This window comes from Uloborus diversus, chromosome 10 (genome assembly GCF_026930045.1).
Source record: "Uloborus diversus isolate 005 chromosome 10, Udiv.v.3.1, whole genome shotgun sequence".
Lineage (NCBI taxonomy): Eukaryota > Metazoa > Arthropoda > Arachnida > Araneae > Uloboridae > Uloborus > Uloborus diversus.
In genome coordinates, this window is record NC_072740.1 from 82406109 (window position 1) to 82422252 (window position 16144).

Genomic DNA, 16144 nt, shown 5'->3' on the forward strand with positions numbered 1-16144 from the left:
TGATTATTAATATGGATATTATCTATAATGAATGAAAATTATTTCAGGATTAGAAAAAAAAAGAAAGAAAATCGAAATTTATCATCGGATTTTGTAGCATTGTAGTTCAAGGCTTTAGTTTGCACAAAGTAGGATTTCCTCGTAGCAGTAGGCAACACTGGGCATATATATATATATATATATACAAGGTGTATCAGTTAACTGTTTCAAAACCCCTAAGAAGGGTAGGGGGCATCATGATCACTTGAAATCATACAGCAATACGGGGTCGGAAATGATTTCTCGACCGGAGAAATTTGAGCTATGCCTAGAATATTCCGTATTATATTCTGGATTTACAGTTCCATGCGCCGAAGACGTAGCCGATAAAAAAAATTTGAACACTCACTTTGACCCATGCAGTTTTTGCTTTTTTACATTTATTATTAAAATTAATTTTCACTGACCGCCTCTTTTCTTTAAGGTGCATCTGTGTGCATCACCCCTTCAGGAAAGCATTCCCGACCCCGAATTACTGCAGTGGAACTCACTTATTACGAGCCCTGATTTTACGAGAACCTGGATTTAGGGAAGAAATCTGAAATATTTGGTTGGTACAATATTAAGTCTATGGGAGCATAACTCGCTTAAAACGGGCAATATTTTTGTGATACATAAAATCCATATTGACTTTTAGCTCCTTTCTCAGAAAAATCCTTTAATGTTCTGAAGCCTATTGAAAATCAGTGATGAATCATAAATCCTGAAAGCAAGTGAAAATGGCTTTTTTTTTAATTTGTGGAGTAAAGAAGCATTTAAAAATTATATTTGTATGTATATGTGTATTCTTCAAAAACAATGACACGAGAAAGATACATTCAGACAGTTCAAAGCAAATTAACCAACTTCTTTGGTACTGTACAGAAATTAAGAAGAAAAGCTACTATATGATTAATTTTTACGAGTTTATTCACAAACTTGCTTTTAACGAGCACTCGGTTATAACGAGCGAATATCCCCATCCCTTAATGCTTGTTATAAGCGAGTTCAACTGTATATGATTTATTGTCGTCACACAATGAACCCTACCCTTCTAAGGAGTTTTGAAACAGTTAACTGAAACACCCTGTATATACATCTGAGATAAATTACTCATTTAATTAAGGGTATCAATGTATTTTAACCACTACCAAATAAAAAGTGTAGCAATTCAACAATGGTTACCCTTTTTTTATTAAATTCATTTTCATTTTACAGTTAAATCCTCTTGCAATGAACAACGCTACAACAAAATATCTCTTACAATGATATATTTGTACAATGTTCGGTCACATTTTGCAATCCATTGCTTATAAAAAATCTTGTTTCAACAAAACGAATTTTCAAAAAATTCGTTACAACAAAATATTTTTCTCAACGTCAGTTCAAATATTGGTTACTTAATGCTGTTTTTGGAAATTAAAAAATGACTTTACAAATCCTAACGTAAAAACTATATTTTCAAAATGGTCGTTCAAAGTGAAAATCCGCTCATGCTGAAATGTAAGCTGATGTGTGACAACAAAAGCCAGTGTCTAGCTATGCACAGTTGATTTCTGCACCAAACTTGAGGCACCTCGCGAACTCGCAAGTGGGCCAGCAAGTTTTCAACTTTTCTAATGGGCAGTATAAGTGACGTTCATATATCAGAATCTTTTATAATGTCCTCTGAGACCAAGTCTCTTGTATGAAAGAAAGTAATACTCTTTGTGAAGGCGACCAATGCATAAAAGATCAGTGTTCAATATTTTTCTCTAGGTCTTTTCAAAATAAATAATGTGTTTAATTATATTTTAGACAGTTAGTAATGGTAAATATAGCAGATTTAATGATATTAGAGCTTTGCAAAATTAAACACTTTTATAAAAATTAAGCCAAGTTCAATTTATTACAATATACTTTATTGGTCCCTTGGAGCTTGTTGTAAAGGGATTTCACTGTATTTGAAAAGTGACAAAACATTAAAAGAAACAAATAAGCAGGAAAATAAACACTGAAAGCAAAATGTGTGAAAAATGTTATTTTCTCTTTCCAGAAGAAACAGAATAATTATACATTTAACTTCTCACAGGTAGAAGAATTTCAGAGGAATATTTCAATCTGTGTTCAATTAGAGCTGGTTGAGCTGCGCACCAAGCATTTTTTTTTAAATTATAAACATCACATATGCGCAAAAAAAACTAAAAATAATAATTACCTCTGTACTAAAATTGTGAGAGTTCTGAAAGCAGACTCAATGAGCTGTAAAGCATCAGAAAGAGACAAGCATTGGACATCATTTATTTTTATTATCTGATCACCTTTCTTCAGCTCTCCTTGAGTTTCTGCTTTCCCACCTGGTTCAATCTAAAGGAATACCAGTAAAAAAACACATTCTAAAAATATTTCATGAACAATTTGCAAAAAGTAGGGAAAGAATGAAAAACATAACATGTACAATATTATAGATGGTGAGTAACGTATACTATATGTGACTTACTAGACAGGTAATAATCATTTACTGCACAGAAAAAATACAGAGCAGCATAATTGATTTAACTGGTAATTAAATAAATCATTTTAATTACCGTTGAAAGTCCTACACTATCAAAAACTATTGGGACTTCAGCATGGCCAGATTAGATTTGTACATATAATAAGACCTAATTGTTAAAACCATTAACCATGCCCTTTCATCTGGATTTTTTTTTCTTCTTTGTTTAAAAGATATTTAATCTACTAAATATTTACCAAGGTAAATAAAATGATACAGAAAAACATACACGTATCAATAAATAAATAAGGCAGAAAGTAAAATAGGAATTTATACAAAGTTAAATAGCTTTTAATTATCAAAAAAAAAAAAAAAACATTCAGCAATTAAGAAACCATCAAAATTATATTACTGAAAAATTGAAGATAAGAAATATTAATCTTCCATTTATGAAAACAAAATCAATTCAAAACATCAATTGTTCTCCTTCTCTCAGCAATGCCTCTCATAGAATATTTACTGTTCAAAGGCTAATTTCCTAACATTTGCTGACAAGCAGTGAAAATAATGTTACACAACAGTTAGCAAGAGTCCGCAAAGATAATCTGACAAATTCAGTGACAGTTCTCAAAACAAACACGAATTAAAGTAATTGAGATGTCATAATTAAAACCATTACAATGTTTTCAGAGTATTTTGCTGAAACACCAGCAACCAATAAAGATCATCTAACCTATTTGGTGACCATTGATATCTGAATCACTTCTTCTTGCTTCCTTTTACAAAAAACGAAGTATTGTATTGGCGAAAAAATTTTCACTCAAAAATCTGCTCTAATTTCCATTTTGCTCGCCCCTGAATGAATGTTGAGTTATTTTTTCAACCCGACCGCATGTGGATAAGTGCCTAAGAATGTATAGACACCCGAAATATCCATTTTGACAATCCCCGAGTTTTCTCGTGACGTCCGTATGTATGTATGTACTAGCAGTACCCGCACGGCCATGCCCGTGCTAAGAAGTCGAAGGAAGTCCATTGAACAAAAAAACTGCAAGCCCCCCCCCCCCTCTTTCTGCTGTGAAATGATCAATTTTCTTCAACTAAAATGCATTCTCACTTTTTCAAATGACTAATTAAAGTTTCTTTGGAATTAAAACTATTCGACAGAACACATAAAAATATTAACAGTAGCTTTAAAACACAAAATAATCCTTCAACTATATAGTTCATCGCTCAATGCAACAAGCAACCACCCTACCGTAACCCTACAGCGAGTGAAGCGGGTTTTTTCCCAATCATTTAAAGTGTTTCGCCAAATAAACAATGCCATAATAAAAACATTATAAAGAACAGTCACAATTTAATAATACGACAAATCATATTTTTTACTTAGATAAATACCTATCTTCAACTATAAGAACAAAAACAAACATTGAAGAAGTAAGGAAAACAAAACCAAATAGAAAAATCCTACAAAATCAAATTATGTATACCTGAACATTTTCTATTGCTGCTACACTCCTATTAGTCATAGTGTGAAGTTATATAGCCTATAGTCTTCATCAATGAATCGACTATTCAATACAAAAAGAATTTTTCAATTTGAATCAGTAGTTTCTGAGATTAGCGCGTTCAAACAAACAAATTCTACGGCTTTATATTATTAGTATAGATGTGCAGATGTATGTTGCATAACTCAAGAACGGTATGTCATAGAAAGTTGAAATTTGGTACATAGACTCCTAGTGGGGTCTAGTTGTGCACCTCTCTTTTTGGTTGCATTCAGATGTTCCAAAGGGGGTCTTTTACACCTTTTTGTGGGGGGGGGGAGATCATTGTTAATTTCAATGCAAACTCAAGTGGTGTTACAATTTGGCAGACACATGCTGATATATCGCAAGGCTTTTGGTCGCCAACTTGGCAACAAATTTGGCAATTTTTTAACATTAAAATTTTTAGGAGGGGGGTGTTAGCAAAATTTAGGGGGGTTCGCCTTAGGTGTTAGGGGGGTGGAAACCCTGCATTACACCTTACATTCCAAAGTGCCCTGTACATTCTACTATACATGATTTAACCTGAAATACACCATCATATTTCATGTATTTCTGCCGTAGCCCTGGCTGTAGGGCAGTAACTTACTGAAAATGGTTTAACCTGTTGGATAGGACCCTGAAGCAGGGCCGTCCCAAGAGAGGACCTCGCATGGGGCGAATATTTTCTGACCCCCCCTTGCCACAAACAGAGTGATAGGTATTTTTTGGAAAAGTACCAAACATTTTGTTAAAATTAATTATTACATAATTAAACATGTAATCTGAAAAGTAATGTGTTATATTTAAAAAACTATTTTTTAATGAAGAATTTGAAATGTACGAGTTAGTAAAAGCTTAGTTTATGGTGCCTTTTCATAATTAAGCTCCCGGGGCAATTACCTCGTTCGCCCAGCTCTTCCGACGGCCATGCCCTGCATACAGCTCTGTTTTTTCATGCAGACCAGGCAGAAGCTGAGCTACCCCTGATTTAGCGCACCCCCCCCCCCCCCAGAGGTATTAATTGAAGTATGACTACAAACGTATTTACTGTGCCCCCCAAGTTGCAAGTCTGACGTCATGGATCAGGCAACCAGGGCCAGTGAGCATATCGTCGCCTCAGAGCAACAGTATGGTAACTTAGTGTTATTTCTGGAATTAGATAGCTCACTGTTGCTCTGAGCAACGATATACAGAATACTGGGTACAGCACTAGATATTCGAACATATTAAGCTTAAAAGGAACTGTAGACAAATGAATATGAATTGTTTATAAGGTCACTCACTTCTAAGATCAGTTTCAAACAGTCTGGAAGTGTGACCTTATATTGAGATACAACTCGATTATATCTATTATGATTCATTTTACGACACTAATTTTGAAATTATTGATTAATGTATTCGAACTAATTCATATAACTTTCTGAAATATATATTTTTCATGGATAAGTTTGTTTTCTTTCTTGAGAGTCAAGTAATGAGGTTCGGTAGAAAAATTGAGTTAGCAGATAAAATGTTATACTTACTATAGTTGGGACAAACCTAACCTGGCAGCATTGTGAAGGCTATGCAGATCCTAATCTCAGTATTGCATCGTTGCCAGGCTAGGTTTGACCCAACTAGCCACCTGAAATACACCGCCAGCTCAGTCATTCCAGCCGAGGACTGCGGTTTCATGCTTATTAGCACTCAACAGCCCGGCATAGGAAGTGACTGAGCTTGGAGGTGGAAAACCTCTTAAGGTAGCCAAGAAGGCCAAACAAATTGAGTGCTAATACAGTAGAATACCTTTATAACGCTGACCTGTATAACGCAATTCTCTATAAACCGCACAACTTTTTAGAAGTAAACAATAAGTTTTGAAGTTTAAAAAATCACTCTGTTTTGCCTTGCAAACATAAAAATTGTTAGGAAAATTAAATTTTGATTCAGTTTTTCATCTTTTCATCGTAATTCAAAGCTTTTAAATGAAAATTAGCTTTCACAGTAAAATGAAAATACCAGATGGCTCTTGAAAATGCAGCTATTATGCAAACCATGAAGCTAGCAGAAGTGCAGTATATTTCACTTTCATGTAATAAAGAAACATATCTATTTGTGAATGACTCATTGAATAATTAGTGCTTTAATACTCACTACAGATAAAACTCATTCTGAAGTGCTAATATATAGATATATTTTGAATATTAGTTTAAAAACTTGTGAAATGACCTATATAACGCAAAAACTCTGGCCCCAAGGTATGCGTCATAATGGTCTTCTACTGTAAGCACAAAACTGCAGTCCTCGGCTAGAATGACTGAGCTGGCAGTGTATTTCATGTAGCTCCGCAAGCCTAATGGCTAGAGCGTTGGGCTTCCATGCGAGCGGTCTTAGGTTCGAGTCCCAGGCGGAACGGAAATCTTCAATGGATAGTTTTTTCATTAATGTATTGGAAAGGGTTCAAAGGCGGGCTACAAGGCTAATAAGTGGACTTTCCCACTTAGATTATGATTCCAGGCTTAGAAGGCTAAAAATGTACAGTCTTGAGCAAAGAAGAGACCGAGGGGACATGATTCAGCTGTTTAAATTTATTAAAACGAAAGATGTTACGGGGCTAAAGTTTAGCACTGAAAACAGGACAAGGGGTCATTGTTTTAAGCTATTTAAATCTCAGGCTAACATGGATATTAGGAAAAATTATTATTTTAGCAGGGTAGTGGAACCTTGGAATAGCTTACCGGAAGAGGTGGTAATGAGCAAAGGAGTAGACAGTTTTAAGAGGGCCATTGATCTTCACTGGGGATTGTAAATTGACTAGGACCAGTCTAGCTGGGCCCAGAGCCTGTTGCTGGTCGTCACTTTTGTATTTGTATTTGTATTTCTGCCTTAGCCCTGTGAACAGCCTTGTGTGTTACATATTTTTGATAATGAATTGATACACTTATCCTTCTTTTGTAATTTAGGTATGTGACATTAACTGCAAATAATTGGAGTTGTTGAAAGATGGTCAGGTTGTACCTACGATTCTTACATTTGATCTCCGACTATGAGTGCCAAAGCTACTGACGATGACAGCAAAGGAAACTAATAATTCCGCATTTGTGCAAGCAAATAATGTTAGAAATTGTGTAGCACAAATCTGCAATAAATGAGTTTGTACTAGTAACAAATGTTTTGTTTTATTGAAAACAATGTTAATTATGCACAATTGATAAGTTTCTATAATTTTGATAAATTTAAAATTAATGGCAGTTATTGTTTAATGAAACATTGCATGGCTAATTACAGGAACTTTTTTTTTTTTTTTTTTTGGAGGAAGGGGGAGGAGTGTAATTTTTGTGAAGACTAATTTAAAAAAATTAAAAAAAAAAAAAAGAAAAATTAATTTGAATTTGACATCTTAAATTCAAATTATGTTTTTCGCAATCACCAGTGTATGTATGCAGGCTTGTGTGTAGGGGGTATATGTGTTTGTGTCTGTGTGGGTAGTTGTGTGTATTGAATGTGTGTCTGGGGCAGTGGTTGGAAGTAGCGCGCTACAAGTAGCGACGCTACTGTAGTAGCTACATTTTTTAGTAGTTTGTAGTGTAGCGCACTACTTTTTAAAAAAAATAGTGTAGCGAGTAGTTCGATACAAAAAAAAAGTAGTTTGTAGCGATTTATGGAAACTACTTTTAAATAAACGTTTAAAAAAAAAAAGCAAGGTTCAAGAGAATTTTACACAAGTACAATGGATGCAAAGAGAAATAAGACTCATAAGAACACGAGCTCACCTCAAGCATATCATTTTGACGCCATACGTTCTATCTGTTGGCACCATTAGTTTGTTTGCCATCGTAATTTTCATATTTCGCCAATATTTTTTTCGAATAGAGTTTGACTGAAAAAGAAGAGTAATGAATTTACGAAAACCCCCAATTTAGTGACTCCTTTGTTTTTTCTGACTGCTGAGAATGTCCCGTGGATGAACGTTTTAGATTTCAAAGAGATTGTTGTTCCAATACTGTAAAAGCATTTATTTTAACGACTAGGGGGCTTTTTCCTCTGCTCGTTGACGCTTACCCCCCCCCCCCCCAAGATTGCAACCTTATTTGATTCGCAAAGATCTAAATCGTCAATTAAATAGAAACAAATTAAGAACGCATTATGTATGTATGTATTTATGTATTAGAACGCCCTTTAGAACAAAAAGCACTTCTTGCCCGGGTTTCAAAATAACTTATACAAACTTGCAGAGCTGTAAATGCTAAGGGGCTCCTGAGCATTGCAAAACTGCAGTTTTGTACGTTTGAATAGTCGCTTTCAAATTCGTGGTCTCTAGGAATATATTTTGCTTTTTAGCTCGGAGCTTGAATTGAGTTGAGCCTAAGATTTTCCTTTAAAAATCGAAACCCTTAAAATTTGTGAATAAGAAAACAGAGACAAACGAATCTAAAAGACGTAACTATGGCAATGCCAAATAAACAATAATTTGAATCGAGTTGAGATTTTTCGAACTTGATTAAAACGGCTTGTAACTTTTTTTTTTCCTTTGGAGATAGAAGCTTAGTTTTCCGACCATAGGTCGAGTTAGCTCTGTAGTAAAAAAAGCCGCGCTTTCCAGTGGCGAGAAAAAGGAAACTCTGGGACAATTCCTTCAATTTTTGCTGATAGATTTAATGAAGAAATAGTGCCTAAATTTAAGCTAAGGCTAAAAAAAATCTAGCTAAAAATGCAAATAACTCCCGCCGTAATTAAGTTAGAGCATTGAAACAAATTGCGTACAAAGCGGAAAATTCCACCCTTTCCAACGATATTATTAATGTTGTATTAATAATGTTATAATGCATTATTTCCAACAATATATATTAATGCGTGCAAGTAATTCCCCCCACCCTTTAATAGGCAATTTGCGACGCGAAATTTGAGCTAAAAAAGTGAATGACAAAAAAACTAATTCAAAATTCAAAAAACAAAACCTCAGGCGCAAACCGCTGGGCCTCGAAGTAATTTTGTACAAAATTTCAAGGCTGTAGGTGTTGTGGGGTCTCCTAAACGCAGACCCACCACAAACTTCCTTTCACAATTTCTTTGACCTTACTTTTTTTAATATAAAAAGAAAATGAAGACATCGATGATTTCGCGAACTAAAAATTTTGTTAATTTTGTATGAACAGACCAAAATTTGAAAAACAAAAATATCTCTTGAGGCTAAAATTTTCGTAATTACAACGGGTACGCGAAAATCAGTCTCTTGAAAATAAGTGCTTTTACAGTATTTACCAAACATGGAAGCTACTTCAAATGTTGTAGAAGAGGACGATATTGCACTGCTCTGACCGGCTTAAAATAAATACAAGCATTAACAGTGTTACATAAATAACGGACATTTTTGAAAAGAACTAATAGATAATTCTTAGCAATACTCCATGTTCAGATGAGCTAACCTATCAATCTAAACCTATTTCCGTTCAATCGCTCTTGCGTTGTATGTGTGTATTAGGGTGTCCAAAATAATCGAAAGTTGATTTCTCAAGTTCCTGTTGCATTTTTTCCTTTTACGTCAAAACAATTGTAAAAAAAAGTTTCATATAATTTGAACAACGGCAACCATCTGGAAGTGCGAACCAGCACTTGCATTGCTAGGCCAAAAAAAAAAAATTTAGAATCTCGAAATTTCTGTTGATAAAAATCGCCCCCCCCCCCTATATCCCACATGCATTACAGAAAATATAAACGATAGAGTCGATAACAAGCGTTAAATAGGAATTTTTGCTGTTTTGCAATATTTAAGTCTCCCACACGGAACTCAAAATGTAGATTTTTTAAATCTTAAGTTATTGTTTTTTCATTTTAAAAATATCATTTTTTTATTATTCACTTGCAAAGGCACAATGCTTCATTATTTATTTAAATTGATATGTAATTTAAAAAAAATCAGTTTTTTGAACAAAATTATAAAATTTAGGCGAAGTGCCTTTATTTTACTTGACCACAAATATCTAAATGTTTTTTAATCTGAATAAATGTTTTTGTGGTATATGTGGGGTATACGGGGGCAACGTTTTACCAACAAAAATTTCGAGTTTCTAAATTTTTTTTTTTTTTTTTTTTTTTTTAATTTGGTTTAGCATACAAGTGCTGGTTTACACTTTCAGATCAATTCGGTACTGGATGCCGTTGTTCAAATTATGAAATGTTTTTGCACAATTGTTTTGACATAAAAGGAAAAATATAAGAGGGTATGCGGCTTGAAAAATCGACTTACGTTTTTTGTGGGGCACCCTAATGTGTATGTATGCTGTTTATTTACTTATTTTTTGAAAAGTAGCGAAGTAGCGACTACATTTCAAAAGTAGTTTGTAGTTGCTACATTTTGAACAAAGTAGTTGTAGTTGTAGTTAACTACATTTGTAACAAAGTAGTTGTAGTTGTAGTTCGCTACGAAAAAAATGTAGTTTTTCCAACCACTGGTCTGGGGGTGTATGTGTGTGTAGGCATATGTGTTTGTGTCTGTGTGCAGGCATGAATGTGTGGGTAGTTGTATGTTTTTGTGTGTGTGTAGGTGTTTGTATGTATGCGTGTGTTTGTGTAGGTGTATGTGTGCAGGTGTGTGTAGGTGTATGTGTTTGTGTGCGAGTGTGCAGTTGTGTATGTATGCGCGTGTGTGTAGGACATGGATGCAACCTGGAGACGGCTTTCGCTATAGGAGCAGCATCGTGAGGACCCAGTCGACGGTGGTGCTGCAGAGGGTGGCGGTGGGAAAATAAAATGATAGAACGAGCACGCCAAAAACAGTCAAATGAAAACAATAAGCAATCATGATTGCTCAAAAAAAGTTGTAATGCTATTTACAAAAAAGCAAGAAGTATTTCAAGGGTAAACTATTTTTTTATATTGTTTTGCCATACTTGGCTATTTATTGCCTCTTTCTCTCAATTACATTGCTACTCGTAAATTGCATTTTTTGTTATTTTCTCAACCAAATGTTCTCTTTCTTTTTTTTTTAAAGTAATGTTTCTTATAAAAAAAATAAATCAGTGTAAAGAAATTTAAACACATTAAATATTTACAGAATACTGAAAACTTAACTGTAATTTGTTTCGTAAAAGTATTAAATCCAATGATAAAATGAAGTTCTAATTATTTAAAAAGGTTACTTTTATATAGAAAACATACATAAGTGTAAAAATAAATCAATAATTTGCAATTTATAACTTTTCATTAAATTTCAATATTTCAACTGTGCTGTTGCTTTTAATAGATGTAATACACCAAACAGATTTTTTGTTTCGAAGTTTTATGAACAGGGTATCTGTTATATTCAGAGTTTTTAAGTCCATGATTTTCCATTGACATTTTTCTCAATAATTGTGCTTTGTGAAAATAAAATTGCTTCTGAGCTGTGGTTACCCCCCAAATATACTTCTAAAGTTTCAACTTAAAGCAAAATGTATTGAGCTAAGCTATTATTATAACTAAAAAACAATAAAAACAATAATTGTTTGTGATACAAGTTACATGGAAAAAGTAAAATCAATATAGTTTTTGCAATTTATAATGAACCATAAAAATTTTAAATTACAATACATTTTAACTTCATGAGATTTAAAACATATTTTTTAATTCTAAGAAGAAAAAGAACCAGACAATTAAATGGCTATGGTTATAAAGTTTCAGTAGTTTTCCAGAAAAAAAATTTGTGTGTGTGTGTCTGTTTTCAGATTTATATTTAACAGTAAAAGATAACTTGCAGTTATCCGGAAAAATAAACACACGAAACGAGAATGACATGACAAACGTAAACAAGGACAACTGCTGCAGTTACAGGTAACTTCATTCCCTCATTCAATTTTGTGATTGGCTGCCTCAAACTTCCGGCCATATGACAAAATGTCGAGCGAGGAAAACATTCGATTGTAACCCTACACGTTTCGATCGAACGTCAAAAAGCAAGTTGAAGTGCAAAAATCGAACGATTCCGAAAACGTTAGAATTCGAAGGAGAAATTTGACCGTTTTTGATTCGATCGAACGCGTTTCAGTTGAATTCCCCGCTAAAGCTGAAATCAAGAAATGATGTAAATGATGGAGCAAAATTTTGGAAATAATAGTTCTGTTTTGAAAAGATGCATATAATTTCTCTCCTAATTAAGACTTTTAACTTTTATAAAAGTAAAACACATGTGTTAAATTTTGTTATCCTCTTATTACATTTTATTTCTTTTTTAAAAAAATTCCTACAATCACAAGGTTTTTCGTAGGCCCTTAGATCCGCCCCAAAACAGACTTTCTACTGTAGTTAGATTCAACTTGATTCATGATATCAACTAAATGAATTCATCAAAAGTTCTTCCTTTATCAGCATAAAAGCTAAAATTGGGGAGAAAAGTTTTAGCTTAAATAAATGCTACATTCTCATATCTTTCTAAATGCCTCAGTGTGTTTCATCTAAAGTTGAAAATAAAATTCAAACTTTATCTATGATGATTTTAAAGAATGAAGTGCAGCAGCAATTTTTTTTTTAAACACAAAATAAAAAATTCTTGGATTATGTTTATAATTAAGAAAACACATATTTGGTTTTTAGACCCTCCTCCTAATAATGTAGTTATTGGGAAGGAGGGGGGTGGGGACATGCTGGATATAGTATAGTTGAACTAAGTATAGTTGAACATAATAGTAATTTAAACATTTTAGCTAAGATTTGAAAAAAATTACATCGACTATCACCACACTTGCTTGAATCATACAGTTTTTTTATTATTATTTTTTTTTTAACTTTTTTTTTTTTTTTGAAAAAAAAAAGCGAAAATGCTTTACTTTATTTTTTAAATTGAGATGGTGTTTTCACATTTTGTGAAAAATGCGACCATAGCTGAAACCCTGGAGTTACTTTGACTGACACTTTTGATGTGGAAGTCCTTCTCAATTATTGCTTCAAATAACACTGCTGCATAAAACAAACAAGCAAAATTATAAACCAAACTGACTTTCAGTTGTTAATTTCTTTCAAAGAAATCAACAACAAGCACTATATTTATTTGGATGTAGTAGTTATTTATTGCTTGAAGGAGCATCACAAGAGTGCTGTGTTTTTTTTTTCTTTTGCAAAAATAAAAGATTTTGTAAAAGTTGATCCCTATAATTTAACTTTGAAAAAGGTTCCAAACATTATTGTTTTAATACACGGAAATATACTGTATTATTTGGATTTGAGATTTGCTCTTCCACTAAACAATTTGTGAAAGATCTGTTCTAGTTTATCAGAATTTTGTGAAGGGTCCGTTTTGGTTGATCGGGATTTTGTGAAAGGTCCGTTTTGGTTGATCGGATTTTTGTGGAGGGTCCGTTAACAGACCCAAATTTCCTCTGGCCAGATCCCTGGAAGTTTCATTTTCTACCATGAGTTTTCATTAAATATCTCAAAGAGATTTTTCTTTTTCTCTTTTCCCTAGGTAGACCACCAACACTGACTTCTTAGTCTGAAAAATGCTGTCATATTTTTTTCTTTACCAAAGAAAAAAAATACAAATAATTATGAACTAAGAAGAATTACTTTAATAGACGAATTCAATTTATTGCTCCTTACGTAATGAAATCCATTAAAAAAAATGAAGTTGCAGAGTAAGTTACACAGCACTTCCAAAACAATTAACTATGTTTCTGAAATAAAATTTAACTGAACTGTGATTTCATTATAAAATTTGTAGGTGTAATCTCTCCTTGTTAGTCATAAATAAAAATTTAAAAAATATTAATAAAATTATACAGACCAGTCCAACAAGCCCTGAATGCCCTTACATCCCCCCCCCATTTTATAAAAACATTTTAAATCTTTATTTCCTTACAGATCCTCAGTACTGCACTAATGGAAAAAAAAATCCATTTTACATTGAATTGGAACTGAGCAGTTCTGATATTCATTTTACTTTAAGCATCTAAATATCTTTTAAATGCATTATCAAGCTAATAAATTTCATTTCAACCAGCCGAATGATTTAAAAAATAGAAACAAAAAGTTACAAAAGCAAAGTGTTCATAATTCATCTTCATGAAATATTTCAGTATTTTCTAAAACTGAATAAAAACTAATAGCATTTACAAAAATATAAAACTTCAGAAATCAAATCTACTTTAAATGCCTTAAGGACCATGAAACTAATATATATTCTACCACAAAAGAAATTTCAGTAAAAAGTGCACTTTTTAAATGACAAAACGAAAGAACATTTCAAAAACAACACTAGAGATACACAACTTTTAATCGCGAGAATTAAAAGGTAAGTTTTTTATTTAATAAATCAATACGAATTCCTCAATATGACAGTGATGAAACAGCATACTTACTTGATCTACAATTACAGCGAACCTGTTTTCAGGATCACCATGCAGACGGAATCCCCAAGGCTGACCACCTTTTATAACTATTTGAAACTTCCGAGCTTTGTCTGCCATTTTTTAAGCTCATTTAAAACAAAATAAATATATCACAAATATTTACCATTTAACTACAAAACATTGTTTCGTACTACTAGCGTGTTCGTCATATTTGCATTTCCCCCCCTGTTACCTGTTGGACGCTCGTCGGCGCTCCGCTGGAAAGTTTGGTTTTTCTTTGTCTGAAACTTTTTGTTGCCAAATATAAACTGGGGACTGAAAGTAACAAGTAGCCAACACGCCACCTGGCGTGTTGGCTACTTGTTACTTCTAACTAGGATACGAACCTAGCTATAACCTACGAGGATCTGCTAACGGTCATCTTCGTAGGCTACGACCTAGCGTTCGAGGATGCAACGCTGTGTTCTTTGAGGAGCCTGTGTATATTAACAGATGCAGGAGGCAGATTTAAAATTAAATGCAGTGGGAAAAAGACCTAAGGTTAACGCAGCAAGGTACCACATCCGTTCAAAATGTTTCCAGATCTTTTTCTGGGACCGCAGACGCTTGTATTTCAAGCACATAAATATATTAGGCTGGAAATTGAAAAAATTACCATGGAAAATCCAATTTAGATCAATTATTTAAATCAAAAATAAAGATCGGAACGTAGACCAATGAAAGGAAGAGTTGAAAACTCCAGCCCTTTCTTTTCACGTTCCCTGGAAGCAAGTTTTAGACATTTATTTTTTAAAAGAGTTCCAGGGGAAAAGTTCTCGAGCCCCATCCCTTGCTTTAACGTCATTGAAAATGAGTCACACATTAGTATTTAGGACTGCAATTTCAAAAAATTCCAGGAGAGTGGAGAGTGCTCCCATCGTAACCCCCCGAGAGATACCCTCCCATACTTCGATACTTCAGATTTGTACGCGTGTGAGGAATTCGTCGTGTATATCGCGTCACCTCTGTTAAAAACAGAAAAAGAGCTGATTTCTTCTGCAACAACCTACGGAGGTGCAAAATGTGACACTGGAATATATCGACTCTGCAAAATATGACACGTCATCGCGTGGTTAAAGGTAAATCCAGGTATAATAACATTCCACTATTCCGCGAATTGACTATTCCAAAAGTTAGGTTACTAAGGCATAAAAAGTGTCTATAAGGTATATTGAGGAAATAGAGTGTATTTATTGTATCAAGAAAAAAGTATAGATACACAGCTCGACATTGAAAATGCAACACCAAGAAGGAGTGGTCAGAAAGTGATGAAATTTGGAAAAAAGACAGAGACAGTAAGGAATAATACATGATCTTAATTTCAAAATGATAGGCAGAATATAGAGCGAGAGCGGCGTCGGCTCAGTAGGATGTAGGACCACCTCGGACAGCGATACACGAAGAAACACGTCTAGGCATAGAGTCAAGTGCGGATGGTGTCCGGGGTGATGGCTCTCCATTCCCTTTCAACCATTTGCAACAGTTCGTCTTCTGAACGAGGCAGGGACAGAGTCTGCAAACGGCGTTCAATCACATCCCACACATGTTCGATTGGTGACAGGTCAGGAGAGTATGGTGGGCAGTGAAGCATCTGTGTGCCTTGGAGAGCATGTTGGCAGATGCGAACACTGTGTGGTCGGGCGTTATCCTACTGAAAAATTGCATTGGGAAGCCCTTGAAGGTAAGGGATTGCCACCGGCTGCAGCACATTATCCAAGTATCGTTGGGCCGTCATAGTGCCCTGAATATGAACTACAGGTGATATGGAATTGTACGCTATTGCG

At 34.0% G+C, this 16144-nt stretch overlaps 1 protein-coding gene across 1 annotated transcript in view; it reads right to left on the reverse strand.

Moving 5' to 3' along the window:
- Positions 1-14605, reverse strand: part of LOC129231388 (uncharacterized) — a 64068-nt gene extending 49463 nt beyond the window's left edge. The window contains exons 1-2 of the mRNA XM_054865687.1: positions 14331-14605; positions 2216-2364 (exon numbers count right to left, since the gene is read on the reverse strand). Of these exons, the coding sequence (XP_054721662.1) occupies positions 2216-2364; positions 14331-14438 (257 nt within the window). The 5' untranslated portion in view covers positions 14439-14605. The remainder of the gene's footprint in view (positions 1-2215; positions 2365-14330) is intronic.
- Between the last annotated feature and the right edge of the window lie 1539 nt (positions 14606-16144).